General features: G+C 43.1%; 1 protein-coding gene across 3 annotated transcripts; it reads left to right on the top strand.

Annotated features, from left to right (window-relative positions):
• The first annotated feature begins 547 nt into the window (after positions 1 to 547).
• On the top strand, positions 548 to 22,626 carry TMEM144 (transmembrane protein 144). 3 transcript variants are annotated; one of them, XM_077934131.1, is made up of 12 exons: positions 548 to 858; positions 2,455 to 2,657; positions 3,973 to 4,095; positions 6,090 to 6,189; positions 6,908 to 6,988; positions 7,777 to 7,855; positions 8,513 to 8,598; positions 8,890 to 8,999; positions 10,358 to 10,477; positions 16,869 to 16,966; positions 20,609 to 20,662; positions 22,210 to 22,626. In XM_077934131.1, the coding sequence occupies exons 2-12, from the start codon at positions 2,519 to 2,521 to the stop codon at positions 22,291 to 22,293; spliced, it is 1,074 nt and encodes a 357-aa protein (XP_077790257.1). In that variant the 5' UTR covers positions 548 to 858; positions 2,455 to 2,518; the 3' UTR covers positions 22,294 to 22,626. The 3 variants fall into 3 exon arrangements, with proteins under 3 accessions (XP_077790257.1, XP_028600395.2, XP_028600396.2); XM_028744562.2 differs by having other exon boundaries at positions 550 to 858; positions 2,457 to 2,657; positions 8,890 to 9,008; XM_028744563.2 differs by having other exon boundaries at positions 550 to 727; positions 8,890 to 9,008.
• Positions 22,627 to 26,154: the final 3,528 nt, after the last annotated feature.

A 26,154-nucleotide genomic window follows, 5' to 3' on the forward strand; every position in this document is an offset into this window, starting at 1 on the left:
GTCATATGTTGTTTGACTATGATTCCCATCATCCCCAGCCAGTTTACTTGGTGACCAAGAATGATGGGAAATGAAGTCCACCAAAATCTGGGGACTCAGTGTAGCAATATGGACCAATGCTCTGACTTGGAATAAAGCTATCATCTGCCTATGGCCCTATCTATATTGTATCTAGCCCACAAGCGCTGATACATCTATTAAGTCTTCAAGGGGTGGGTGAGTGTGGGTGTGCATGGGCACACACACAATTAACATTCAGGAATTTCTCTTCTGGTCGACTCCAAAAGAGGAAAACTTCAACCTTAGCAAGTCTGCCTTAAATAAAAGCTATGTCTTCCTCTTTCCCTTAGCTCCTAATCTCGTGATCACGTCGAAGCGCACACGGGGCATTAAATCCATGGCACAGAAAAGGAGGGGGTGCAGAATTGGGTTTAAACCCAGCGGTTTCTCTCGCCCGCCGTCCCTCTTCGGCTCTCCAACGTACCCAAAACACAAAACTGGGCGGCCCGCTTGCAAAACGCCTCCCAAATGAACGAGGCACATAGTGGGAGGGAAGGTGGCTTGATCACATGAGGACAGGGTGGAGCTCCTGGTTCCCACCCGCAGTTTAGTGTTGACCAGGAAGCAGGATCCGCAAGGGAAGTAAATTCAGGAGACAGGTTTGCATTTCTCATTGCGACCACTTGAGCAACTTCTCGGCGAAAGAGGCTGAAGGGCAACGGAGCAAGTAAGAGCTAAATTCCTCCCGCGTTGCAAGACTTGGGCGAAGGAGGAGGACCCTGCGGCTGAACTACAGCTCCCATCATCCTTTGCCACCGGCCGTGCTCCTGGGAACGGTGGGAGTTGGAGTCCGGCAAGGTCTGTAGGGCCGCGGCTGCCCCATCCCTCCTTTGGGGGTGGTGAATGGTATAAAATTTGAGGATTTTAGTTCAGTGGCCACTGTGGTGGTTTGTAGTCTGGAAACAACAAATATTACCAGAATGGGGATTAAATAAAATGTTCTTGTCTAAATGAGTAGACACTGGTGGAACAACTCTGCATGCGAACAGGTTTTCAGACCTGCTCTTGCTCATGCAATTCACTCCCACAGCATTGACAGGTTTAAAAAAATCGCATGTTTGGACAGGCTTTTCCTGACTCGTAATTTTATGATCACACACTGCTTTTTCATATTATGCACGTATTTACTTTTTGTTTGTGATTTTATTATTGCAGTTTGTGCGAACCGCTTAAAGATTTTCTAGCACTAAGTGATGGCTTTCCACTCTGCATAGCGTCCATTTATTATTTCATTTTTGTGTTTCCGCAAAACACTGTGGTCACCTTTCAGACGTTATGAATGGGGGGGAGGGAATGGCATTGCAGTGAGCTCCCCTCTCCCCCAGAGCCAGCTCCATGCAAAGTGCCCCCTCATGGTGTGTGTGTGTGGGGGGGTGTCATCTGTCAGTAGCTCACGGCTAGCTTATCTGGCTTCACTTGGAGGCTTGGTCTAACCATCCTTTAAATTCCCACAATGCCTCAGAATGATGCTAAGCTGGGGGCATTGTGGGAAATTCAAAGGGTGACTAAATGCAGCTGCCCAATGTTCCATGGAGTAACCCCTCCCCCTTTTTATGGGTGCTCAGAGCAGGGATCAGCAATTGGCCCTGCCAGCTCTCTGGAGCTCTGGCAGGTGCCTGAGGGTTCATGTGCTGGCTCCAGCCCTGCCCTCCTGAATGCATTTGTTATAAGATGTTAATGTTGCCCTTCACCTGTTTGTTTGTTTGTTTGTTTGTTTGCTTGCTTGCTTGCTTATCTAAAGGGAAAAGGAGATCTGATCCCAACATTGCTGTGCCCATGGTGCTGTCCCACCATGCAGAACTTCTGAAAGATGAGTCTGTGATGTGTACAACTGCATAAACTTGGGGTTAGGAACCCTGCACTTCTGCAATTCATGGTGGCGTGGAACGCCTTGCTCATACAACTGTCACTGTGTAGGCAATCATGTCAATACATGACAGTCAGGAGTGGGACTGCCTGGTGCATCAATGTTAAGGACAAGGCTAATGGGCAGAGTTCCACTTACCCCTCCAGTCATTGAATATATGCTGTGTGTGAGAGAGAGGGGGGGGGAGAGGGAGAGAGAAGTTAAGTATTACCCTAATGGACATCCTCCTAAATATTAGTATTAATTATCTACAGTACATTAAATATATATCTATATCTGTATCTGTATCTGTATCTGTATCTATATCTATATCTATATCTATATCATCTATATCTATCTATATATGAAACCTTCATCCATATTATACATTGCTACAACCCATGCTGCATTTAGATTTATTGTTCAATATCCATAGCAACATTCTGTAACAGAGATCATAGAAGAATTCTAGAATGATTCTTGCATAAAACCGTTGGGAATACTTTTGCGAAATGTGTTATTTGTTCCATTTATTTCTCTGGTTCCAGAGCTGCCAGAAACGGGATCCAAATAGCTCCGTAAAGACTTCCGAGTCTCTCTTGAAGAACAGAGATGGACAGCTGGCAAGGAACCACCAGCCCTGTCAGCAGCAACGTGACAGATCTAACAATTGGTTTCACCTCCTCAGCAATAGCTGTCATCTTGTTTGGAACAAACTTTGTACCAGTTAAGAAATTTGACACTGGCGATGGTAAATGTTTGTGCTTAAACTGAATTACTATTGTTATACTTTACATGGTACATGTTGCAAAATTTCCACACTCTTTAAAACAACAGCCACTTTATATTAGGTTGATGATAGAATCACAGAGTTGGAATATTTCTATAACTAAATCAACATTGTTATAAATGTGATTTAGTATTTGACTCACCCACTAAACAAGCTGGTGTTTTCTAGAAGTTAGTACATCATCTCAGTTGGTGGAGCATGAGATTCTTAATCTCAGGGCTGTGGGTTCAAGCCCCATGTTGGGCAAAAGATTCCTGCATTGCAGGGGTGTGAAGAGTCAATGCAAATGAATTACCCCTGCTTCTGTTTGCAACAGACACCAAGCTTTTTATAAAATCCAACAAAGCATGCTTTGAATGTTGTTTTTCAGTAAACTACATGTTAAGGTAAACACATGGGTTTTTTTAAAAAAATTAAAAAACATGCTAAAGCTGGCCACTTCTGTTCTGAATGGAAAAATAGCCACTAAAGTGGGATCCTTTGCCCGTTTTCCTACTGAAAGTCCTACTCTCTACCGCTGGCTACTGATGGGCTGTGGAAGGTGCTGTTTATTACCAGCCCAGAGCCCTGAGTCGAGTGAAGAGTTCATTCTGGGTCATGAGTTAGACATAAGGAATAAGGGAAACATATTTATTGCAATACATAGTTTGGTTCCCAGTTTAGTGGTCTTGATACAATGAAGGGCCATCACTCAGGAGATGGGCTGTAACTCAGTGATAGAGGGTCCCAGGTTCCATCCTTGGATATCCAGGTTGTACAGGGAGTGCCCTCTACCTGAAATCCTGGTGAGCTTCTGCCAGTCAGTGAAGACAACACTGATCTGGATGGACTAATGATTTGATTCATTCTAAGGCAGCTTCCTATATTTCTGCACTCTGCCTTATCATGTTCTCAGACTATCCACATCTTTTCTTTCTAATTAGGCCCTATCTACCTGCTCTTCCCTTAGATTCTTGTTCTTAATCTACTGCCTACTGTGCATTCTCTTCCCCACTTTGAGAGGCCCCTTATAACTCAGTTTTCTGTCTTCAGCTTCCATACTTTTCCATATCGTTGTCATGGTGAGGTTTAACACCAGCCAAAGTGATGTTTTCCTTCTGTTTCTTACATCTTCATTTCCCAAGTAGTTTTGAAACATTCCATGATATCGCAGCTGCTCAGCCACCACCGCCACCAAATCTCCCAACGCTTCTTATGATATAGACTAAAACAAAACAGCCATGACTGCAGAATGGTCTGTTGTGCTTAATTATTCTTGGATTTATTTGTGTTCTAGGAATGTTCTTCCAGTGGATTCTCTGTGCCGCTATCTGGATAGTTTCTTTGATTGTTAACCTTATTCAGAACAGCCCTAGATTTTGGCCTCTTGCCATGGTTGGCGGCTTTTTATGGGCTACAGGTATGGCTGAAATAACACTTACCTTGTTTACAATTTAACACCCATGCACATGTGAATCTATGCACCATTTGCAGATTGCAGGAATATCGTAAAATGCAATTGTTAATACAGTGGATGTTTGGGTTGCGAACATGATCCGTGCGGAAAGCACGTTCGCAACCTGCAGCATTTGCAACCCGCAGTGCATGCGCAGGTCACGATTCGGCACTTCTGCGCATGCGCAAAGCAGGAATTAGTGCTTAGGCGCAGGCACCGAAACCCAGAAGTAACCAGTTCCGGTACTTCCGGGTTCGGCGCAGTGCACAACCCGAAATTACACCACCTGAAGCGTCTGTAACCCGAGGTATGACTGTACTGAGACATATGCATGTATTGGTCCTCTTCAAACAATTTTTGTCTTAAGGCAGGATGGGTGGGGCTTTAATGAAAACAAAAACAATAGTAATGTTATTATTTATACCCCACTTATCTGGCTGGGTTGCCGCAGCCACTCTGGGCGGCTTCCAAAACATATACTTTACAGGTATTTTGGATTACAAGAAAACAGAACACAGTTAACATTTGCTTTTTATTTTGAAGTAAAACCTGCACTGCCAGCTACTCTGCAGTGTAAACACACCACTGATTTGACCTTAAGGTGTGCATCGTGGTTTCATATAAAAAGCAAGATACAAAGGCAACACTTTCGAAAAGCTTCATAATAAGCAACGGGGGGAATAACACTCAGCACATTACAAGCATATTAGCTCTGCCCACATCCATGCCTTGGTTCGCATTCTGATCGCCCTCCACAGGCTGAAAAGCAATATTCTGCAGCACGTCGCCACCTGTGCTCTGGGAGGCTTCCTGCACATTTTAGAATCTGGGGGGGACGGGGGACTCATGGAGGGTTATCAGAAGGGCAAAGTCAGAGCACTTCTCCTCATGCCCTCTTCCCACCTGTTTACGAAATATGACGAGAGAATGTCTGAAGAGGGCTATTGATTTTGTCTCGCATCCACTGCTATGTAATTCAGCATGACGAGAATACTAAATGCTATTGCGTGGTAGAGTTGCATTAAAAACAAAATCAAGTGCTTGATCCTACAAGGACTTTCAGGGTTCTTCCAGCTGTGATTTGTCTGTCTGTTCAGTGGTCTTTTTTTCCTCTCTGAGATTTCATATCAAATCACTTAAAGGCTGGTAGAGCTTTAGTGTGACTGCTTCAGAAAAGAGTGCCAAGTGTGGCATTCAGTTACTGTATTGAAAACACTGGGCTGACCCAGACTTAAGTCTGAATCCAACCCACGGGGAATATTTTAAGTTTGCTTACATTGACTCAGAGACACTAGTGATGTTGCTGTGAGGTTGTGCTGGGCTACCATCCCCACCTGCCAGCTGCAAAGTCATCAGTCATGTTAAAGAGACCTTTATGAATAAGGGCTCTGCGCATACACATTTGTATGTATTTAGGGCCTATTCTGTGAAGCGGGGGCATGGCCAAAAAGAGTAGCGGCAGATATGGCTTCTCAAGATGGTTTCACAATCTCCCAACACATCGGGTGAATGTGTGGTTGGAGTAATTTGTACCCCCAGCATGGAAACGTACAGTCTGTGAGTACGGAGGGATGACAAATTGTTATCCTCCAGTGCCTTATATATGTTAAGAGGCATGTAATTTGAACAGTTAATGTACATAAGAGTTGGACGCTGTGCATATTCACCAAGCCTCATGCCGAATGTGCACATCATCCATCCGCAGGGAGGGAATTGTGCACAATTCCTGGTCAATATATAAAATCCTCAACGGGTTTCGGGAAACGGGTATATATCTCGGTTGAGTTTTGTACATTCTCTGGCCATGATGCATAATCTAGCGCACTAAATGTAGTGATTTATTGTAGATTATGCTTATTAGCAGTTGCATTAATAATACTGATATAGAGCTACTGTAGTAAGATTATACTGTATTAATAATCAGCTAATTTTGCTTTTGTTCTTTTCATACTGTGCAGGTAATATAACAGTTGTCCCCATTGTCAAAACCATTGGGTTGGGCCTTGGTCTCTTACTCTGGGCTTCTTTTAACTTGCTAACTGGCTGGACAAGCTCAAGGTAAGCACCCTGTATACTTCACCTATAGTATGAGTCATCATTTATGTATTTGTAACATTTACTTTAAAATTACCATTAACAAGACCAATGACAAAAGCATTTTTTCTCTCTCTGTAACGTACTTCATCATAATATACGATCTTGCCCCAAAGATCAGGCTCAAAATATTATCTGGATACTTCCATCCTGATGTAATTTCCTCCCTGATGTAATTTCTCAATCTTTATACATTCACAAGTTGACTTCAAGATGTTATTGTGTGTGTGTCAGATATAATGTTAGCTAGGCCCTATAAACCATGTGAGGATCCTTAATAGGCTGAATTAAATGTTTCCACGAGCGATTAATAGTTGCTTATATTTTTAAAGAGTTGTTTAAATTTTTGCAATGTACAAGTCTAGCCTCAACTACTAAACATTTTTCAAGACAGTATTTTTATTGTTCAGATGGTACATGAGATCGAGACATCTTTACTTCCAGGAATGGATTCATTTATATTTTTATATACATCCTTTCGGCATGTACAAGAACAAGTCAAACTGCAATGCTGTGACCCTGGGAAAAAAATCAAATGTTATTTGCCAAGCTATCATTCCCTTGTACTTGTGATTGCCACACGCAATTTATTTATGCAAGCTAGATAGCTTTCCCTGCACTTTTCTATGCCCTTCTCATTTTGGAAACAATTTAAAAGAGTTTTTAACCTTTCTGTTCACAGGTTTGGCTGGTTTGGGATTGACCCAGAAGAAGTAGCAAAACCAGCTTTAAACTACATTGGAGCTGGACTTTCAGTATTAAGGTATTAATAATCTTACTATATTTCTATTTTGAAACACTACTTATGCATATAAGTATGCATGTGTATGTGTGTATATACATATATGCAAGCGAATCAGAATTTAAAAATGACTGAGGCAAAGTAAAACTATTATTCGTTTGAGTCTGCAGGTAAGCTGTTGAAGACTGCAATTCCTAACCACATACTAGGTAGGAAGGAAGTCCCACTGGCCCAGTCAACTTTACTTCTTAGTAAATATGCATAGTATAGCACCATTTATGAAGTAATGTTGTCCCTCAGCCAGAGATATTAAAGGATAATGTCTTAACAAATTATTTTTAAAATCAGCAAAATGAAGTAAGGAAGACTAAATCATGTCTGATTTAGCTGAGATTCCTGCATTGCAAGGGGTTAGACAAAATAATCACAATTCTATGATTCTTTAAGACACATGCATGCATGCATGCGCACACACACACACACACACACAGAGTCGTGCCTTGGAAGTCGAACAGAATCTGTTCCGGAAGTCCGTTCCACTTCCAAAATGTTCGGAAACCAAAGCACGGCTTCTGATTGGCTGTAGGAAGCTCCTGCAGCCAATTGGAAGCCACAGAAGCCCCATTGGATGTTTGGCTTCCAAAAATAGTTCGCAAACCAGACCACTTCCAGGTTTGCGGCATTGAGGAGCCAAAGCATTCAAGAACTAAGCTGTCGAAAACCAAGGTACGACTGTGTGTGTTTGTGTGTGTGTGCATAAAATGCTACAACATGATGGTGTTTAGTTCATGATGATATTTCATTTGCAGTGCCATCCTATTTCTTTTCATAAAAAGTGATGTTGAGAGCTCTTCACCGTCATCGGAGAGCACCCCGCTATTAAGACATGTAAGTTTTTGCTTTTGTTCATGTTACACTTCCGCACCAGAAAAAAGCATTATAACACAGAACTTATTCTAACCACTTTCTTTTCAAGGTAGCCCTTACGAGAACTCCCACATTTTTTCACAACTGTAAAGGATATGGGAAAGAAGAGAAAGTACCATTATTTGTGCCCTCTAGGGTTAGGAAGCAAGGAAGATTTAGCAAGACAAACTTATCAGGATATAGGTTCCAATGTTGTTCAACTATCAATTCAAAAATGAAAATAGCTGGGGTGTTGAGAAATCTCTTTTCTTGGAAATCTCAGTGTGTGTGAGTGCTTTTAAATGGTTTTTTGTGGTTTTGGTGCATTTTTTTCATAGGGTTACTTATTTATTTGTTTTTTAATATCTATATTTATTGTGTATTGTTGTACCTGCATTAATTTATGCTGTGAGCATCCTTGGGTCCTGCACTAGGAGAAAGCGGGGATATAAAGAAAAGAAGAGCAATGAAATGAAATGAATAATATCTGCAGATACACCAGCTGCAAATTCTTTAGTTATCAGCTCCTAGCTGTCCGACATTCTTCCTCATTCCCAAGGGAATGAGCATACCTAGCATAATCCAGGTCTGAATGTTTTCAGAAATCTTAGCCTTAATAGCTTTCCTTTTCACCAACAGTCAATCAACAGCTCTGACCATAGCGCTGAAAACAGGACTGATGCTTCATGGGTAGACCATCTTTCTCCGTTAGGAAAGAGAATGATGTAAGTTGTCCAGCCCTTTCTGGTGAATTACCTCTAGCCTACCTGGCTACCTCCTGTTTCATGCTTCCTTTGGTGAACTTCACAAGGCAATAAAGACAACAAACTGTAACCATTCTGTGGCAGTAATGAGTGCTCCATCATCTCTTTCAAGACAGCAATTTCTAGAAAACTACTGACAGTTCTCCAGCATGTTTTCGGCCGCAGCCCTGCAAACCTGCAATGAATGTTGTATAGTGCAATGGCTGTCTTTGAGTTTGTAATATCTTGATCTTCCTTTCTTTTTCCTGGAAGAGGCTGCTCCCTAGCTGTGATAGCTGGAATGTTTTATGGCTCGAGTTTTGTGCCAGTGCTTTACATCAAGGACCACGGCAGAAGGAATGGAACGAAATATACCGGAGCAAGTCAGTTTGGTAAAGGCAGATGAACTGTTTTAATATGAAATCTAAACCAGTGGGAAATTTTGCTCATTCACAATGGGCGAAAGGGGAGGAAAAAGTATTTTCCCCTTTGCTTATCTGTCCCTTGTTTGTTTATTATATGTATTAATCACCTCGTAATATAGTTTCTCTAGGTCATTGGTGAGGTGTTTCTAGCTTGCAGGCCTAATTTGCCCCATGACATGGTTTGGCCCAAACCACATATGACATCAGATGCCAGACAGATAAAGTCATGGCAGCAAATTTAAAAGGAAGAATTAGGAGCACACTTTCTCAGCCCTAGGCTACTGTGCCTTTTAAAGCACATTCTTTCCCTCAAAGAATTCTGGGCACTGTAGTTCACCCCTCACAGAGTTACTGTTCCCAGCAATCCTTAACAAACTGCAGTAGTTCATGCACTGGTGACATCAACATTGAATTACAGCAGTGCACTCTATGTTGGGCTTCTCTTGTGCTTGACCTGAGAACTGCAGTTAGTGCAGAATGCTAGAGCAGTTGCTGATTTCTTACTGGGTAAAGTTTTAAGTTGCTACTATTGTTATATCAAGCCATTAATGGCTTGGGACCAGTTTACTTGCAGAATCGCCTTATCCCATACGTACCCACTCAAAGGTTTTGATCTGTGAAACTAACCTTCACTGTATTCTTTCCGGCACTTACAGTCATACCTCGGAAGTCGAACACCTTGCTAGACTAATGTTTTGGCTCCCGAACGCCACAAACTCAGAAGTGATTGTTCCAGTTTGCGAACATTCTTTGGAACCCGAACGTCCATTGCGGCTTCTGCGGCTTCCTATTGGATGCAGAAGCTTCCGGCAGCCAATCGGAAGCCACGCCTTGATTCCTGAATATTTTGGAAGTTGAATGGACTTCCAGAACAGATTCTGTTCGACTTCCAAGATACCACTGTACTTGAAAACCTTTTTCGTTTTGGCAAGCCTATCCAGACACCAGACACACAGATGTTGATGTGTTTACATATTTTCTACTGTTATTTTTAATTGTTTTAAAATGTTTTAGAATGGTTTTTAACTATTTCTATTGATGCTTTTAATATTTGTTGTAAACCACAAAGAAATCATTTAGTTTAAATCAGTGAGACATTTAGTATAGTATTTACAGTCACGTTTACATCGCACATACATACTGAGGAAAGCCTCTTGATCAGCTAAAACCGGGGAAGGTATTGAAGGCCTTATATGAACAAACGTGTGGCTAAGGTATGAGCAAGACCTTACCAGAAGTAATTGCTGCTTTTCTAGAATATTGTTGATTTCCTAAACATATTCTACATATGCATATGCCTCCCATTTTTGTTTCAGATTTAGATTACGTCTTTGCCCATTTCAGTGGCATCTTCCTTACAAGTACCATCTACTTCCTGATCTATTGTGCAGTGATGAAAAATAGACCGAAGGTTTATCCTGAAGCCATCATCCCAGGTAGAATTCTGAAATACATGTGCATTGCAGATCACTATCAAATATACATCTTTCTGTTTCTACTAGACAAATGTAGGCAATGTTTGAGTATGCCACTCTAGGTACTTTCAAGAGTGATGAGGTTTCTATCCTGCACACAGTCTTTAAGAGCCTATATATATATATATATATATATATATATATATACACACACACACACACACACACACACATATATACCCAGAAGGTATTTTGGGGAGGTATTATATTAATAATGTCGTAGTGGAAAAGTAGCCAACACGGTGCTCTCTAGAAGTTGTTGAACGCCAATTCACATCTGGATCATCTGGAGAGCACTGCACTGGCTCCTCATAAAAAGAAACCTGTTACGTATTGAAGAATACATCTGATCAGCTCATTCAACAAAGAATATGTTTGCGTTTGCAAGGATACATACAGCTCTGCCTGCATCCAGGAGCAGGTCGGGCGTTTCTGCTGCAGGGAAAGATCTGTGCCCCACTGACTTAGTGCCTTAGAGCTCTTCCGGTATGATGGCGACCAGCACTCTACTAATGTGAGCCCGTTGTTTTTATCTTTTTATTCTTTTTATTCTTTTTATTCTCTCTTACTCCTTCTAAAGACTATTTTACTCTTACTCCTTTTAAAGACTATTTTAATGAACACTGAGCCCAGATAAATTTAAGCACCTTACCGCATTCTATCCCACGCTTTGTATTCCTGACTCTTCTTGGAAGCTTAAAGCTGAACTGACTATCTTATCACAGTGCGAAGAGTTTACAGGAAAATTCATGGGTTGTTCCCACCACAAGTTTGGAGGCACAGACGGAGTATAATATAGTGTTATGCCAATAACCTTTGGCACACTACTCCTCCTTGAATAGGATACTTTCGAGGAAATACTCCCTCGTCTCTTTGAAAAACCTAGGGAAGATAGAAGAGCGAGGTAAAGGGAGAGATGACTCAGCAATTAGGCAGCCCTGCTGATGCGAGGAGGGGGGTTGGAAAACGCTGCAGAGAATCTGAGGACTTAGAGGAAATGGCATGTCTGCCCCTCACCAAGCAAACCAAAATCAGCGAATTCTTTTATGGAAAAACAAAGGATACTTTTAATATTCCGACCTCGAATAGCTTCTCTCCATTAGCAGAGATAATAGATAAGGAAACTACTCCGAAGGAACTATCCGCTAAACAACCCACTAACCCCTTAAACAACACCATTACGAGACCAAAAGGTCCCAAAAAAGTTCCAACTATGTCCATTCAGGCGGAAGACTGCATCAGAGAACAAGAAAACCATCTCTCTGAATTACTACTTGAACACTCTACCACGTTAGACCTAGTGGCTAAAACCGTGGACTGTATATTTAAATACATGAGAGATATCAAAGGCTCCCTAGAGAAGATTATATCCTTTGTATCCCCAAAAGCTAATGTCAGCCCCGTAGATACCTCACCGGAGGATAGGACCGAACCAACACCTGGAGTACCTGTCCTACTGCGCTCAATTTCACAGACTGGCTGCAAATTTGAAAATGAACAAACCATGGAAGATTTACACACCATATCTTCCTACAATCTTTCACTGCAAGCCACTAGACTTTGTTTAATTATCCTCCCCTTCAAAGGTCAGGTTGTTAACTGGTCGTCTATACATGTCGCAAGAAGGCATCTAGCTGAGCTTTTGGGCGTAAATCCCCTTTCCATCGATCTGAAATCCACTGCCCACATTTACAGCAAGCCACACATGCAGAGGATACTGCTCACCTTCGAATCTAAAAAGTTTCCAACTTATATGATGTCTCTACGAAGCTACCTGACTAACTATGGAATTTTTATCACAAGAGTTTTTATCAACACTAAGATTTGCCCTCTTATACCCTACTCTCCAGCTAGAAGGAAAGCAACTAAAAATGAGGGCACCCCACCCACTACGAGCTCTACCTCTCCACCCTCAGACTTAATTAGTTGGACAGAGACCCCCATCCTATCAAAGGCTACTCATCTAGAGAATTCGATGGAGCAGGAGTTACTTGTTTCCTTCTCCCATCTGCCAAAAGCCGAACAAACAGAGATAACGGACAGACTAGATGAGTTATTACTCCATCTCCGCAACTCTGAAGACCCAGCGCCCACAAAAGAGGCAAATACCCCATCTATCTTGGAGCGAAAAATGGGATATGAATCTCCTCAGGTCACGTCAGAACACACACCCCTACTCTGCCCAACTGAAATCCACGCCGAAATTTCTATGGCGCCCCTAATCACATTATCGGAGACTTCACCATCCAATGGATGCATCTTCCATGACCCCGGGAAAGCCCTAGATGCTATTGAAGAGACAAAATGACTCCCACCTCTACTACTATCCTGGAACGTTGCTGGATGGCAATCGAAAACAATGGACAAAGACGTTTTAACCTACGTATCACAGTTCAAGATCATCCTGCTCCAAGAAACCTGGATGCAAAATCCTTTTGAACTACACAATTATTTTGCTTTCCATTCCTGTGCCTCAATCGGCCCAAAAGGCGGACGACCGGCGGGAGGTCTGAGCACCTTCGTATCGGCAGATCTAGGAACCTCCCCTATCCAATTGAAAATCAATAAAAAATGGATTTTGGCTGTTAAAATATTTTCTACCCACTTTAAGATCATATGCATCAATGTTTATATTCACCCACTTATGAAACAAACTGATCTTAAAAACATCTGGAACGAACTGGAAGACTGCATCCTCCTTGTCTCAAATAAGTTTCCCTCTGCCTCCTTAATTATTGGTGGGGATTTTAATGCAAGGCTAGGCCACTCAGATGAACAACTAATCAACGAAAGTGGAATGGGTCCCCTAAATGCTAATGATGAACACTGGCCCATATTCAGGCGTCATTCACTTGATCCAGTTACCAATTTTGCTGGTACATGTCTTTTTCTAATGGCACTTAGATTAAACCTTGTTATTTTAAACGGCCTCTCCTCGGGAGACTCCCCTGGCCAATTTACTTACTGGTCAGGCTTAAGGCACTCTGTTATTGACTACATCCTTGTCTCCCAAGAACTCTTTGATGAATATATTGAATTTACTGTAGACATAAGAACCGAAAGTGACCATCTACCCCTAAATCTTAAAAGGACTGAATTTTGGGAACCCTCTAGAGGTGGGCTCGCCCCACAGACATCTGATCCTAATGCTCCACAACAAATAGGTAGATCCAGAATTAAATGGTCCCCTTATGTTAATAACAATTTTAGCATTTGCACACAATCAATGGAAGGTCAACTCCTCTGGGCTGATCTGACCTCCAACGAAACTGAAGAGACCTCCCCAATTGACCATTACAACACTTTAATCTGAAAACTCCAACCGTTATTGTCAAGACTCGGGAGACCTAACCACAATGAGCCCCTTACCAACAAAAAATGGTTTGACCGCGAATGCGTCCAGGCAAAACTTATACTCAGGGAATGCTTTAAGATCTTCCAGCAAAATCCTAACCCTATCACCAAATTAGAGTTACAACTTAAAAAAAAGAACTACAAAGAGTTACTAAAAACGAAAAAAAGAACCGCAGACTCTCTCATCTAGCAGGCCCTCATAAAAGCGTCAATAGAAAAAGACAATACCAACTTCTGGAAAATTATTTCCAGTCAAACCAAAGCTCCTAATGAGGGCACAATAATCCCTGCAAACTCATGGGAAGAGCACTATAAAGTACTGTTTAGGGAACATCGTCCTTCTGCACTGCTTAACATCCCCTTAGATAATGATACACCATGGCCCCCAACATCTGAAACTGAAATCACTTCGTTAATTCTACAAATGAAATCTGGCAAAGCCCCAGGAAGTGATTTCATTGTCGCTGAACTTCTGAAAGTGCAAATAAACTGGTGGGCCCCGGTTCTTGCAAATCTATTCTCATATATAGATAAGACAACTGAAATCCCTAAAGATTGGGGACTGGCTATAATTGTTCCTATATTTAAAAAGGGCAACCCCTCTGATCCATCTAATTATAGACCAATTAGTCTTCTGAATGTGATCTGCAAACTTTATACAAAACATCTATGCCTAAAATTATGTGAATGGTTAGATCATGATGACTTGCTAGAAATTGAACAGGCAGGGTTTACATCTGGACGTTCCACCATAGATCACTGCTTAGTGTTAGATTATTTTGTCTATAAGTATGTGAAACATTGGAAAAAGTCATTGTATGCGGCCTTTGTGGACCTAAAGGCAGCATTTGATTCTGTATCCAGGGGTAGGCTCTGGGCCAAATTGGCCAATATGGGTATCAACAGAAGGTTATTACTTCTGATGATTAAGCTTCATGAGAACAATACCCTCCAGATAAGACTCGCACAGGACGGCAGACTCTCTAGAGAAATCCCAGTCCAAAGAGGTGTTAGACAAGGATGCTTATTAGCCCCATTTTTATTTAACATCTATGTTAACTCCCTGATCACATGTTGCCGTGAAATCGAACCCCCCCCCCCCGTGTTCTCTAACGGCAGAAAAGTACCTGTTTTAATGTATGCGGATGACGCTGTTCTTCTCTCTCAAACCAAAGTGGGTCTGAAACGTGCCTTAGGAAAGTTTAGTGACCAATGTAACACTGAACTGTTGACAATTAATTTTGCCAAAACCAAAATTTTACATTTTAACCGCTCCTTCAGGAAAGATAATTGGAGCGTAAAGGGAAACGCCATTGAACAGACTAAGACCTTCCAATACTTAGGCATTACTTTCTCTTATAATGCCAAATTGTCAACACACCTGACCACATCAGCTATATCAGCAGAAAGAAGTGCAAATGCCATCCTTAGATTATTCAGAAGGAAAGGAGCTGGCTTCCTCCCGATGGCCCTAAAAGTTTTTCAGGCAAAATCTTTAGCCCAACTCCTGTATGGCTCTCAAATTAGCCCCTCTGCCAACCTTAAGACCCTTGAAACAGTACAATCAAAATTCTTAAGATCATTATTTGCTACCCCAAAGTGTACACCTAATGCAGTCCTAAGGCAAGAGGCAGGACTGCCCAGAGTGGAATTAAAAGTCTGGGAGCAAGCAATATCCCTCTGGCTGAAAATCCATTACAATCCTAAGGGACTGTTACCTTGCTTCCTGGCCACAGTTCCCTATCCTCCTTGGCTTATGCAAATAACTAATAAGATCAAACAAATTGGCCTAAACCCTGAAAATCTTTTTATTGGAACTCTGAACAAGGCAAAAGCAATTATCATTCAGAGACTTTACGATGTCGAATTACAACAAGAAGACACCCTACTCCCGGAGGCGTATAGATGTTTAAAAGCTTGCCCTAATTTTGCAGCTGCCCCTTACTTAACTAACATCACTAACGAAGCTTATAGATGGGCTTTCTCTAGAGCCCGTTTTGAGACAATGCCCTCAGCAGTGCTGTACGGCAAATTCACGCGGGTACCAATGCATGCACGTCTCTGCCCCTGTATGTCTAATAAGGTAGAATCTGTCACACACATCCTTCTATTTTGCGAACTTTATAGTGAAGAACGAGTTCAACTTATTTTGCCGCTTTTATCAAAATTTATACCCTTACAACACTATTTGGAATCCTCTCCCGAATTCCTACGAAAATACCTTCTGGAAGATTCCTCAAGCTTAATATCATATGAGGTGGCCAAAGTTTGCACTTTAGTAATCAGGAAGCGTAAATCGCTTCTGTTGAATGGCACACTGCGAAGTTCCCTTGTGTAATCCTTTTTTTTTCTGATGTTGTTGTTGATTTCTTTTTGTTTGATCTTGTGGTGTTTAGTGTTACTGGCCTTTGCCGCAATAAAACTTGAACTTGAACTTGACTTAGTGCCCCTTAGCTCCTCAAGGGACCCAAAGGCTGTTTGTTAAATAGTGGCTTTCAACCCAGGCTAAAAATCAGGTAGTCCATGCTTCATATTCAATTCTGACACGAACACCTGGTGAATTTAAAGTGAGCTGTTCTCCTTCAGCCTCAGTTCCGCCCATTTACAATAACCATTACAGGATTGTTGTTAAGAATAGGAAAGTAGCCGATGCAGGCTAAGAGCTTTGAGCCCTTGAAAGCCCTTTGCAAATGCAGCATGGCCTTAGGATTCGAGCTGGGCAATATATTGGTAAATTGTCTGAAACCTGTATGCCATTCAGATCGCAATACCCGTTTCAGACATTTTGGTCTGGCAGTACATCACACCAGCTCAAATTGCTTGCAGACAGCTCCTTCCTTGGAGGTTTTTAAGCAGAGGTTGGCTGGCCATCTGTCATACATGATTTAGCTGATATTCCTGCATGGCAGGGGGTTGGACTAGATGACCCCCAGGGTCCCTTCCAAGTCTATATTGCTATGATTTCTATGGGTAATAATATATGTTTATTTGTTGTCAGGATTTGTTTCTGGTGTATTGTGGGCGATCGCCACTTCCTGCTGGTTCCTAGCAAATCATTACCTCAGTGCTGTGGTCAGCTTTCCAATAATCACAGCGGTAAGTACCAAAGAAGGACCTGCTCATAAACTTAGGTTTCATAGGGTGGGCTCTTTTGCATATCAAACCGCATATACACCCCACCCCACTCCTGCCTTTGTTATGGAGGTTTCACGTACAATAGAGTGTCATGAAATTCTACTCAATATTGATCCAGAGCAGAACTCTGACGTACAGTTAGCAGATCAAAAACTTAAAACACTTTGCAGGATTCCCAAAAAATAGATCAGAGGCAATTATATTTCATCCAGCAGAGCTTTACTGCTACTGAAGGCAAATAAGCATGATGGTGACAAATCCAATACATTCAGGATTGGCACTGTCCATAAGAAATCCAGTTGAAGCAGACCCAACTTCAACTTACAATAACTTATAAAAAGTCTAAAACCTTAGCACTATATACAGAACACCACATCAGAAGGAAAAGAGATAGAAAGAAAAAGTGAAACCTAGACTCCTTTCTGGCCTTACTTTTATAGTAAATATGACCTTGACTGAAACATCAGGCTTGGTGCAAAAGAATTCTGAACACTGGAATTTGGTTTGGGCACCAACCCTGAATAGCCTGAACCCATATAGCCTGAATATCTCAGTTGACTAGAGTGTGGTGCTGACAGTGCCAAGGTTGTAGGTTCGATCCCCGTATGGGACAGCTGCATATTCCTGCATTGCAGGGGGTTGGACTAGATGATCCTCAGGGTCCCTTTCAACACCTACAATTCTATAATTCTAACTGAACTGAGCCCCCACAAAAAAATATACTCCTGGTTACGCAAAATTTTCCGTTTCAGTGGTATGATTTAGGGCTGGGGAAGTCATTTTGTTTCTGCTATGGTTAAATCATTGGCAGTTGGGAATCCTAATAAATCAACTACAAATTGCCCAGAAATCCAGATCTGTCCTCTTCCAGCTCTGACATACAACATCCATAACGTTCCTCTCATTTCCCTTTTCTTTTAAGAGAATGTGCTTTCATCTCTCTAGCATGTGTTGCATTCTGCTTGACCCTGTTCATTCTGATGGAAAGCAAGGTGGTCAGAATCATCAAGCTGTTGATGATTCAATCTAACAGGATGCCGACCTGCACACCTATGAGGATCCCCTAAATGGGAAAGGAAGCAGTAGGCACTACTTTCTATGAGAAAGCACGCTTTGCTTTTGGAACGCTTTGCTTTTGCAACAGACTTTCGGAACAGATTACGTTTGAGAATAACATGCAGTTGTAACATAAAGTCTCCTTGCAGCGTTCCAACACACACTAGGCTCTGGCCAAGGGCAAATTGACTTCAAACACATGTGCATTTTTATACTTTAGATTGTGCTGAGTCACTCTCACATGCTTAGCTAGTTGCAGGTGCAGGACAAACACACCCAGAATTAACCCGCACACCTAACTTATCCCTTTTTTGTCCCTTTTCTCTGCATGCATAAACCCTGGTACATTGACAGAATTCCTCAAAATAGCTCTCTCAAGCAAATGGGGGAGCTCAGAGAAGAGTGCACTGTTTCATAGCCCATTGACCCCTTTAGGCACGAAGGAAAAGTTCAAAGCAGCCACTGAGAGGAACTGTGTTAGGGATTGTGTCAGGGGAGGGGGCAAGCTGCTCTCTTTATTCTCCAACCCCCTCCCCAGTTGAGAAGAGGGAAAGGATAAAAAGTCCTTCCCACCACAAGCGCCACTTTTCATCATGGCAATCTGCAGTTGCACCTGTCCTGTTGACTTATAGGGTGCAGTAAATTATAACAAGCTGCAGAGATGAGGATCACTCAGCACATATATCTTGTCCTTTTCCAGAAGGAGGAAATTGGAGATACTTCTGAGCCGTTTTGAGATAAAATGTGCAGGGGCAGCTAAGGTCAAAGCTGGCAATAGAAAAGAAATTGCAATAAATATTCTGGCTACCTCACAGCAGGGTACTAAAAATAGGAACCTTTGTACTTCATTTATGGAAATGGGTGTCTGGGATGAGCAGCAAGGTAACTAAGATTGGAAACACCTTGAAAAGCAGTGGGGAAATTGTGCTCTAGAGATTGGCGGGGAGGAGAGAAGGAAAGCCACTTTCAGAGCAAAGCCTATTATAGATGTTGTGCATGGGCATATTTCAGCCTGGGTGTCTGTGACCTGGGTGTCTGTAATATGTGCAAAGAGTAACCCTGTGGCAAGCTTGGAGTAAATCCACTTTAAGTCAGTGGTGCTTGCTTCTGAGTAGACATATATAGCAGTGATGTCCAACCGGTCAACCACGATCGACAGGTAGATTGCCTGTGTTTTCCTGGTAGATCGTGGTCAATCGCGGTCAAGTAATGTCCCCACCTCCCGCCCCAGTCGCAAGGTTCCTCCATTGGCATCAGCATCAGTTACCGAAAAGCGAAAGTAATGGCAGTTTTAGTGCTCTGTTCAATAATAATAATAATAATAATAATAATAATAATAATAAATTTTATTTATATCCCGCCCTCCCCAGCCGAAGCTGGGCTCAGGGCGGCTAACAACAATCAAAATAATCCGACATTCTAAAACATTCATTATAAAATTAATTAAATTAAATTAAATTAAAATCAAATTAATGGCAACCACTAGTCAGCACTTCAGTTTCTTGTGAGCGTTTGTTGTATTCCCTCCCCCAAAACAAGCTCTACAACCCCTGTGCCTTCCTCCCCAAAAAGTTCAACAACTCTGACCAACCCCCCCAAAAAAACACACAACACACACTCCTCCTTCTTCCGATACGATATGATAATCTTTATTGTCATTGTCCCATACAGAACAAAGAAATTGGAAAAGAAAAATGACAATGGGTAGATCAATGCCAGTTATTTTATACTGGGAGTAGATCACAGTCTCTAGGGCAGCCTTTCTCAACCTGTGGGTCCCCAGATGTTGTTGAGCTACAACTCCCATCACCCCTAGCTAGCAAGGCCAGAGCTAATGGATGATGGGAGTTGTAGTCCAACAACATCTGGGGACCCACAGGTTGAGAACTGCTGCTCTAGGGAGTTGGACGTGCCTGATATAGGATTGCAATTGTAAATGTGTCTTTGCACATAGAGTCATAGAACTGTAGAGTTGGAAGGGTCCACGAGGGTCATCTAGCCCAACCCCCTGCGAAGGAGCTTCCAGGGTGTTTCTAGTATGGGATTCAGTTACATATCAGCATATTCGGGTTGTGCCATTGCAGTTCATTTGGAGCTCTCACCAAACAAACCTCATTCCCCCTCAGAGAAGGGGAGGAGATTTTTTTTTGCGGTAAGGAAAGTGACAGAGAAGCATACTGGGAAATGTGGGATAACACTTGGTTGCTGAAACATCCTCTATCCTGCCAACAACAACAAAATCCAAATGGATTCGCAATAAAACACAGGCCTCCCTGCAAACAAATCAGGACGATGGCTCAATAAAGCAGGTAATCTGTAAGTGCCCCCCAGAGGTTTGCTTTGTTTTTGTGGGATTGGCATGCCTTTTATTAAAGGCCATTATCTTCTCACATTCTTCCTTCTGTCATCATCACGAGCAACAATTTAGCACACGATTACATTTTAGTGAAGGCAAGATTGAATTTAAATAAGATAATTGGGCTCCAGCAAATCCTCATGAACAAATGCTATTATGATTATTCATCGTGTCTTAATCTTGTTCTCCAGGGTCCTGGCTTTATAGCTGCAATGTGGGGAGTCCTGGTATTTAAAGAAATAAAGGTAAGGGCTGCATCTTGTTCCTCTCATCTTTGATGTATCCGCATCTGAAAAATGGGAAGTTCTAAGTAGCTGGGGAGGAAGAGGCAGGCAAATCTAGAGATTTTTTCTTTCTTTCTCTCTAGTAATACTAGATCCCAAGGTCATCCATTGAAGCTGCAAGGTGGGAGGTTCAGAATGATTCCTCCCACAGCACATAGATAACCTATGGCGTTTGCTGCTATGTGACCACCAACTAAGATGGCTTAAAAAGACCCCATTTAGACAAATATATGGTGGATAAGTCTTCTCATAGCTACTAGTTTTGGGGGGCTATGTGCGTAACAAAATTCCCAGTGACAGCTTCCACTAAGGAAACGAATTTCCTGATGTTATGCATTTATATTATATTGTTTGTTGTGTTCTGTGTTGTAAATCGCCCTCTGGTCCTTTAAATGAAGGATGGCATACGCATTTTAAACATTAAAATAAATAAATAAATCCAAGCTTTTGGGAGGGGCAGCTTGTAGTGAGGCAGCATTGTGGAAAAGCAGTGGCTGGGGAAACTCAGCCAGATGGGCAGAGTATAAATTATTATTATTATTATTATTATTATTATTAACCAGACACTTCTCTGATACATACATACACTCAGACACACTAATACTGGTTTCGGGTTTGAAAGAGTAAACCCCCACCTGAAGCACTGTGGGAGGCTAGTGGGAAAAGTCCCTAAGAAGGATGTTGTGGCAGCAAAGTGGGGAGAGGCAAGGACCTCCTCCTCCTCTGCACCCCTTTCCAGAGTTTCATTTTTCCTAGAATGAGCAGCTGCTGGAATTTGTTGCCCCATGTCCATATATAACATCTAGTCCTGTCTTTCCTTGCTGGATTGAACCAGCCTATTTTCCCTACATTGGTGTATTTGTTTACATTCAGGAACAGGTCATCCAGTGGGACAGAGACAAAGCAATAGTCTCCTGGCAGCAGCATTGCTGCAACTCACTAGAAGGGGGAACAGCAAAGCTGGGTGGATGGGGAGTGCCAGATTGACTCTATCATTGTGCCCACCCAGTTCTGACCTTTCTGTCACCTGAGAGTTAATGACTGGCCCACCAAGATCGCTCTGTATAAGAAAGGGACCCAGGTTTCTCCAGTTCAAGTTCAACACTCAAACTGATGTTACATACTGTTTCATACAGGTAATTTGGCCAGATAAATTTAACTAAGCAAATATTATCTGACCGCTACCATTTGTATAATGTGTTCCGACAAACGCATATCTTACTATACAATAAAGTTGTCGGTGTGCAGCATTTTGCAAATAACGCAATACCAAGCCTGACTTCTGGAAAATAATGCCACTTCTCTTTCTTCCCCACACATCCCAGGGGGTGGTCTGAAGGTACATGAGGGCACAACCTTGCTGAAACCAGGCAGGTCTGGGTCTGGTGAGTCTGGGACCCCCTAGGAACCAGAGTAGGCCGTCTTGGAGGTCATAATGGTTGAAAGGCAAGATACAAATGTAAGAACATTTGAAAAATAACCAATAATCCCTTCCTGTGTCTATGCAGGGGCTGAAAAACTATCTGTTGCTTCTAATAGCATTTTGTGTTATTTTGGCTGGGTCGCTCTCGACAGCTTTTTCTAAAGTCTGAAGAACCACTGCCTGAACCAGCAGGTGGAGCTGTGGCTTAAGACACGAAAGAGAAGATAATATCTGGCATTTTCTTGGATCACTAATATCATCACTCTCGCCAGAGAAGCAAGGGGCAAAAGTCCATAGAGCAAGAACTTTTTGTGGGAAATGCAAGGCATTCATCATGTTTTCCACATTTGGGAAGATAAGGGAAAACCTTTTTATGTTCTCTCAGCTGGATGATTATGGGCTGAAATCCAGGTCAGAAGCTTTAATGATCCCATTATGTTTTGTATTATGGCTTGTTGTTTATTGGGGTGAGGGTAACGTATAAAAGGAAGAGTTCAGTGAAGTGTAAGTGCTGATTACTATGCAGAGGAAGTAATGTTTGTGTTGGGGCATTGCATCTTTCTTTTATTTCTAATACAGGACATTTTAATAAAGAACATCACCCAGATACTCCACCTTTAGACAAAGACACACAGAGTTTGCTCAGCAAACAGGCTGATGAAGAGTTCTGGAGAACTCGCAGAGTTTCCTCGCCACTTTATGACATTCTGGTTTACCCTTGTAGATTTTGTGTTGCTTTCTTTGTAATGAACCCAAAGTAGCTACCAAAAAATTTCTGGACCATCCTGTTGAGGGAGCACAATGCACCAACCCTGTTGAAGCCAAGCTGGTCTGGTCATTGCCTGGATGAGAGACCATCTGGGAATCTTGTGTAAGCCATCTTGAGCTCCATAGTGGAAAAAAGATGGGAGATAAATGTGCTGGACAAATAAAGAATTTTAAGTGTGCCCAAGGACCTGCACTGGAGGCCATTCCCAGTGGGCAATTTCAGGCGAATTGACTAGCTCAAACATTGGGATGAGCAGTGGAAGAATCTGCCTCGGGAGATTTTGGGCTGTCGTTCACTGGAGTTATTTAAACTGAGTCTAGACAGTCATCTACAGATTGAACCCTGCTTCCCCTCCAAAATGGGATCGCCTCTATACATTCCTCCTCCTATCAGCAAAGCTGTTATGATATATATGCACCGTATTTTTCCATGTATAAGACATGTTTTTCCCCCTAAAAAATAATGTAAAAAATTAGGGGGAGTCTTATAGACGGGGGCGTCTTATAGACGGAAAAATACGGTATATTGTCAAGCTATGGAATGTTGTCAATAAATAGGTGCAAATGGGTGAAAATATATTTCTAATTGGATGAGGCTGAGTAAAAGGATTAAGAATGTTTATCAAAGTACTGATGTCATGAGAAAGATGAACAGGTATATTCTTGACTTGGAAGAGTAACAGAACATGGCAGAACAAGGGCAATAGACCACACCCTTGGAGTGGACTGAGAATTACATTTTGCTAACCAGATGGAAAAATTAGGATTAAAAACACTTAGCAGGGCCTTGGATCCGGTCGAGTGGTTTTTATCTGATTTTTAGCTTATCATTGATTTTAATTAATTTTTGGATATTTTATATGGCTATTTTAAAACTGTTTGTCAGGGAACTGCCATCGGAAAGACAGGAGGTGGAGAGGCTCCCGGAGTTTGAGACAGACATAGCAGCTGAAGAGGGAACCAGCAGAGGGAGAGGAGGGGCTCCAGGGGAAAGTGAGTCGGAGGGATGGCTCAGAGACACTTCCAGCGAAAACAGTGGGGAGGTGTCAAGACCTCCTATAGGGACACCCACACCTCGCCGGAAACTGTCACGCCGAGAGTCCAGAAGACGTGTTTCCGTTAAGGAGCTTTTATGCTGGAAGAGATTCCGTAAGAGACCACTTTCGGATTCTGCTAGCGACTGACAGAGCCATGTCTGAGGGGCTCCGTCGCAGGCAGGGGTTTGCGCACTTGGCCAAACTCTGAGGGACTAGGATTTTACGCACAAGCAGCTCATCATCCCATCACAGCAATCCGAAAGTCCTCGAAAGCCAGCTTGTGCAGGGAGAGGCCTCATGAGCGACCCAGCCGGAACCGGAGAAGCAGGAGCAGCTGGAGGGGGTCCAAGCCTGGAAGAAAGGTACAGGGCGTTGGAGATCCAGCTTGCGCTGCAAACGGCAAGGCTCGAGGAGAGGAGGGCTCAGGATGCAGAAAAGGGAAAAGAGAAAACCACCCAGCTCGCCAGGAAGGTACCAGGATTGGTGCAGAAGTTTGGGGGAGATCCCAGGAATTATCATGCCTTTAGGACAGAGATGCAATATGCTCTCAATCTGCAGTTTGATGACTTCCCCGACGAGGAGTCGCGGGTGGCTTTTGTGATTGGCCATCTCGAATCGGGGGCGAAAGACTGGGTTAGGCCCCTGATGGCAGTCAATAATGAGATTCTAAAAGATACGAGGAAGTTTTTTCGAGCCATGGACCTGATGTTTTCCAGCGACTTTGAGCAGGGAGTGGTGCGCAGGCAGCTAATGGCTTGCAAACAGGGGAGCAGATCTGTCCGTGAGTACTGGACTGAGTTTACCATGTTGATCCATAAATTGGGGTGGGATCTATCGGCGGAACCTATTCAAATGCTTTTCGAAGAAGGACTTTCTTCCGCGGTGAAAGACGAACTTTCCCGGGCGCCCAGGGCGGAGTCTATGGACCAGCTGACCAAATCCGCGCTGGCCATAGGAGCACGCCAGGAGGCGAGAGCGTTGGAGAGGCGAGAAGGAAAAGGGGACCGTTGGAGAGATCTCCGCATTCCAGAGATTCCAGAGCCACCTTTCCTGCCGGCAGAGCCGATGGAGATTGGCACGGCGCGCGCGCAGTTTCAAATCCAAGCGAAGGGCGGAGGAAAGAGGGGAAGAGCGCCAAGAAATGTTATCTCTGCCAACAGCCAGGTCACTTTGCCAGAGTCTGCCCACAAAGAAAGGAATGGCAAGGGATGGCGGGAGCTGTTGGGGAAAAGGGGGAGGAAGGCAAGGAGCAAGTAAAAGCCAATGCCTGGCTGCCACCGTCGGGGCACAGCAGCCAGGCCAAAGATCAGTGAAAGTGCCCACGCCGGAACCTCCAAGAGCTGCTTTAGTGATAGAGGTGTTACTAGAGCTGCCAAACGGACACCCACTAAAGATAAAGGCACTATTGGACTCAGGCAGCTCCTGTAATTTCATGAGTAAGGAGTTTGCAGCTGAGCATCAGATACAGACTATCCCCTTAAGTAACCCTCTGCAGGTGACCACGATCGATGGGAGGGAGCTGTTGGGAGGAGAAGTCAGCCAACAGACTGTCCCGATGATAATGAGGGTGGCAAGGCACACCGAACTGATAGCGTTTAATGTGGCCACCTTGGGAGGAGCTCCCATTATCTTGGGGATGAGCTGGCTGGCGCTACACGATCCGCTTGTGGGCTGGCATCAGAGAGTGGTCTCCTTTGGGTCAGCGCATTGTCTAGAACATTGCAAAGAGGGGAAGGCTGTGGAAGGGGCCAGAGTCACACTAGCAGGGACGGAAGTAACTGACAAAGGGAAGGTGCCCCCACAATACGCCGATCTGAGTAACGTATTCAGCGAAAAGGAAGCAGACAAACTGCCACCGCATAGACCGTTTGACTGTCAAATCAATCTACTCCCGGGGGCCCAACTCCCAGTGGGCAAGCTGTACGCTATGTCGGACAGGGAGATGCAGGAGTTAAGGGAGTTCATTGACAAAAACCTGAAGCGAGGTTTCATCAGAGAGTCCCGAGCGGTGGGGGGTAGCCCAGTGTTTTTTGTGGACAAAAAAAACACGGACAAACCGAGACTTGTAGTGGACTTTAGGGCCCTGAATGCAGTGTCGGAACCTCTGGCTTTCCCTATGCCCCGAATTGATGACATTCTGACTAGGGTGAGGAAGGGAAAGATTTTTACGAAACTGGACCTGCGGGGGGCATACAACCTCATACGAATAAGAAAGGGGGATGAAT

Source organism: Podarcis muralis, chromosome 9 (genome assembly GCF_964188315.1).
Source record: "Podarcis muralis chromosome 9, rPodMur119.hap1.1, whole genome shotgun sequence".
NCBI lineage: Eukaryota > Metazoa > Chordata > Lepidosauria > Squamata > Lacertidae > Podarcis > Podarcis muralis.